Source organism: Triticum dicoccoides, chromosome 3A, assembly GCF_002162155.2.
Source record: "Triticum dicoccoides isolate Atlit2015 ecotype Zavitan chromosome 3A, WEW_v2.0, whole genome shotgun sequence".
In the NCBI taxonomy this organism is placed as follows: domain Eukaryota; kingdom Viridiplantae; phylum Streptophyta; class Magnoliopsida; order Poales; family Poaceae; genus Triticum; species Triticum dicoccoides.
The window spans coordinates 505450271-505454368 of NC_041384.1; the positions used below are offsets into that span (position 1 = coordinate 505450271).

General features: G+C 55.6%; 1 protein-coding gene across 1 annotated transcript; it reads right to left on the minus strand.

The window, feature by feature from the left end:
- Positions 1–635: 635 nt before the first annotated feature.
- LOC119268825 lies at positions 636–3737 on the minus strand. Its single transcript, XM_037550533.1, has one exon. The coding sequence runs from the start codon at positions 3720–3722 to the stop codon at positions 984–986; it is 2739 nt and encodes a 912-aa protein (XP_037406430.1). The 5' UTR covers positions 3723–3737; the 3' UTR covers positions 636–983.
- Between the last annotated feature and the right edge of the window lie 361 nt (positions 3738–4098).

The window sequence follows — 4098 nt, forward strand, 5'->3', positions numbered from 1 at the left end:
TGTGTGCAAGTTTTGAAAGGTTCTTATTTTTCATTTGCTTTCTTCTTAAAGGGTTTCGTTCTTTATTAGAAACTTCATTATTTTAGTTTTGTTTTATTTTTCTTTCTTTTGAAAGGGTAATATCAATGCAATGAATTTATTCTTCCATAGAGAACTTCATTTAGTTTTTAGTTTTTATTTCATGAAGTTGTGAAAGATAGATATTTCTAATGTAAGGGCAATACAGATATTTCTTTTGTAAGTGTAATGCCGATGTCACTAATCCATTATGCTTTAGAATTTTTTTCTTAAATCCCAATATTATATACTTATTTTTGCATAGTAGTAACGGAATTTTCGATATATACGTACGTGTATGCGCGTATATGTATTGTATGCATGTATAAATATATATACATGTGTGAGATTGCACATATAATCACAAACCATTGCATGCAAACATGTATTACTCTTCAGAACACACCATGCACGATCTTCATCTATCATCCATGAGCCCAGGCGCTCTCTTATACACCTATAATATACGTACACAACTATAGTAAAAAAAAAATATACGTACACAGTACTTACATAGTACATGCATGGCCAGAATGCGTTCGCAGGTTGCACCCGCGCCTCTGGCCGGTCAATCGAAATGATTCAGGGTCAATTGACTGACCAAAAACTTATTTAAGTCCATTGACTCGTAGCTAGTCCCGTCTCAATCGATTGAAACTTAACCAAGTCTTAATAAAATAACATAACATGTAAAAAAGAAAAAAAAATATTTTTCACATATTTTAATGTAAGATCTTACGAATATAACATCGACGGCAACATATAACTAAGTCTAAATCAACTGATATTTAGCTTTGGTAACTCCATAAACATGAGGGAGCTTTACTTTGCTTTCAAGCAATACTTTTTTCTTGGAACCAGCGCATTGTTGTCCCATCGACGACCACGACTGCCCTCGTTCTGAATTACCAGTATCCAGTTTTCTGTTAGATGCTAGAGACCATCTCATACCCACCGGATCTCTTCCTCTGTGAAGGAAGCAACGCGCTGCCTCCAAGCCGCTGCTGCAAGAAGACCAGCACGGCCAGCACTCCCGCTCCGCACGGTATGATGATGTCCCACGCGACGCCGAAGAGGTCGCCCCGAGGGCTGGCGTACAGTTCGGAGGAGCTCATGCTCGGCTCGTAGACCTGCCGCCTCACCACGTCGTACACGTGTGGCATCACCCGGGTCATGGTGACCCCCGCGTAGAACCACGGCGAGATCGCTCGGAGTCCGGAGCCTGCCAACGACGCGTTCAGGATGATCTGAGGGAGCAGGAAGCCGTCCAGTATCAGACCACCGTACGACACGAGGTCCTCCCAGATCGTGGCCGGCTCTCCGCCGATGCGCACCACCAGCGGCTCCTCGTTCGCGGCGCGGACGTTGATCACGTGGACGGCCGCGGCCAGGGCTCCTCCGAGCACGTACAGCGGCAGGCATATCTGCAGCACGATCCTCTCGGACACGACGGGCGACGGCGTGGCGGTGTTGCTCTGGTCCGCCGGCCTCCGGCGGCCGGACCACACGAGCTGAAGGAGGCGCAGCTGCAGCACGAAGGCGAGCAGCGTTGGCGCCCTCATCACCACCTCCTTCACCTCGCGCCAGTCGCTCGTCCAGTACAAGGAGTACCGGCTCCTCCTGCTCGTGAACAGGGCGTCGAAGTTGAGCACGAGAGGCGTGAGGTAGCCCAGCGTGAGGATGGCGAGCATGGTGATCGACGTCGCCGGAGCCGCCTCGGGGTTGTTCTTGGTGCGGAGGATCTGCAGGACGGTGAAGACGCACGACAGCGTCGTGGACGCCACCAGCATGATGCCCTCCAGGTCCATCCTCGATATCGCCTCCGACACTTGGTCCGAGTACATCCCGTACAAACCGATGTCGATCTTGTCGAAGTAAAGGCGATCGGACTTGTCTCTGAGGCTGCTGATTACTCCTGTGCCGTGCCCCTTACCCCTGGCATCAAGGGAGGCGAACTTCACAGTGACCAGCATTTGGCAGTCGGTCGAGTCGTTGTGCTCTCGGCATCCGACCATGCACAGGATGCCCCTCTTGGGATCATAAACGCCCTCTGCTGAGATTCGCCGTTTGTGAAGGCTAACTGAGTATGACCGATTCGTGGGAGGCACCCAGCCTTCAGGTGGAGCATGATAATGTATATCGTAGCTGACACTTAGCAGATCCTGCTTCGTGTCAACCTCAAGCACCCCATTCCGCGAGAGAGAATCGTCGGCGGCCAGCCTATCCCCGTAGACCATCACCGGACCGATTGCCACAGGGTAGGCTTCTCCATGGCCATGCCCCGAGTTTCTCCCGTAGAACTGAAGCATGAAGTCGTGGTAAGTGTAATTACCGGCCGGGAACGAGCCCTTGATCTTCTTCGTCTTGATCTTCAGGTAATGCTTCTTGGCCACCTCAAGGATCGTCTTGTTGTAGCTGTACTTCACATCTGAGAGGTTGCTGCTTCTGTGGTCGTCGGTGACGTCGATGAATCCGTTGTCGGCGGCGTCCATGCTCGACGCTGTTGTCACACCGTCGTGGCTGCCAGTACCCGTCTGGCTCCAGTTCCAAAGCATCCCGGCCACGACGCTCCGGTCCCGCACCGTCCACACGGCCGGGAACCAGAAGCTCATCCTGATCCCGCACTCGTCCTTTGGCACCGCCAGAGCAGACGGCGGCGAGGCCGAGCGCCGCACCCGGCACGCCCTGAGGCAGAGCAGGCCCCGATCCTGGTCCCAGTGCCCGTCGGCCACGACAGCCTCCTCGTCCACCAAGAAGCGGTGTTGCTGGTAGTTGAAGAATCGGCGCCTCTCGGTCGACCCAGTGTCGTTGGAGAACACCACGTACGCGCGCACGGCGCCGTCCGCGGTGCACTGCATCTGGTTGACGTGCATCCGCCGCGGAAGCGGTTCGCCGCCATGCTCCAGCCTGTACGAGGTCACGAGCTGTTGTTTCAGATGGGCGCACCAGGCGAAGCCGCTGCCGAGCACCTGGAGCGAGCCCCTGGCGGGCTGCGTCGGCGTCGGTGCGCTGCAGGCCGCGCCCTCGGAGGCGTACTTGTAGTTGTCGCCCTCGGCGTACGAGAGGAGCTGGATGGCCCCGAAGCCGGAGACCTCTAGACTGCCGGTCACGAAGGGATCGGTGAGGGAGGGACGGTCGGGGACGCGGAGGCGGAGGACGACGTCGGGGTAGTGCTTGGGAGAGCCGTCGGCGGCGAGCTCGGTGCCCTTCCCGGCCATGCAGAGTTCGAGTGAGGCGGAGGAGTAGAAGCCGTCGAGGACGAAGGAGATGGACCCGGTGTCGGTGTAATTGCGGCGGCGTCCAGGCCTGCCGTAGGTGCGGATGCGGGGGCCGGTGAGGGTGAGGGTGGCAGCTGTGAGGTGCACGAGAGCCTGGTCGCTGGTGTGGGAGGCGCCGTGGGGGAAAAGGGAAAACGAGCGATAGCTGCCGTAGAGGTCATCATCGTCGGTGGCGGAGAACAAGCTGTCCGCGCCCTCGGAGAAGTAACCGGTGGAGATCTGGAAGAAGCTGGTGAGTAAGAGGATTTCGTTGCCGTCGGTGTAGCGGTCGTCAGCGTGTCCGGGCTTGGGGCAGACGGAGGAGTAGGACGCGGCGGAGAGCGTGGCGGTGGACACGAGCAAAAGGAGGCAGAGGAACAGGCCGGGATGGTTCCGCGGTGGCGCCATTTTTTTGTTGGTTGGCCGGGGAGGAGGAGGATCAAGGGTGAGCCTGCGTGATGTGTCTATATAATGCCAGTAGGAGACTGGCAGGGTGAAGTGGGGAAAAAAATCCTATGCGACCGGGTCGCACAGAGCTGATCGTGAGACCCTGTCCCGGATGCGACACCTGGCGATGCGAATCGTAAAGCAGCAACCGTCTCGTCTCCTAAAAAAAATAGCAACCGTCTCGTTCCCCACCTCCCCGTTTCCAAATCACGATTCAATCTCTTCACATCCCCGCCGGTGTGCTTGTCCCCGCCAGCAAAGCCGATGCTCCCAGGAGCCTCCACTTGTGTCACCGCCGGTGTGCTTGTGCCCGCCGGCAACGCCGATGCTCCCGAGC

Bases quoted from the DNA above. Each gene is read 5' to 3' on its own strand.
- LOC119268825 (XM_037550533.1), bottom strand. From the start codon at position 3,722: ATGGCGCCACCGCGGAACCATCCCGGCCTGTTCCTCTGCCTCCTTTTG.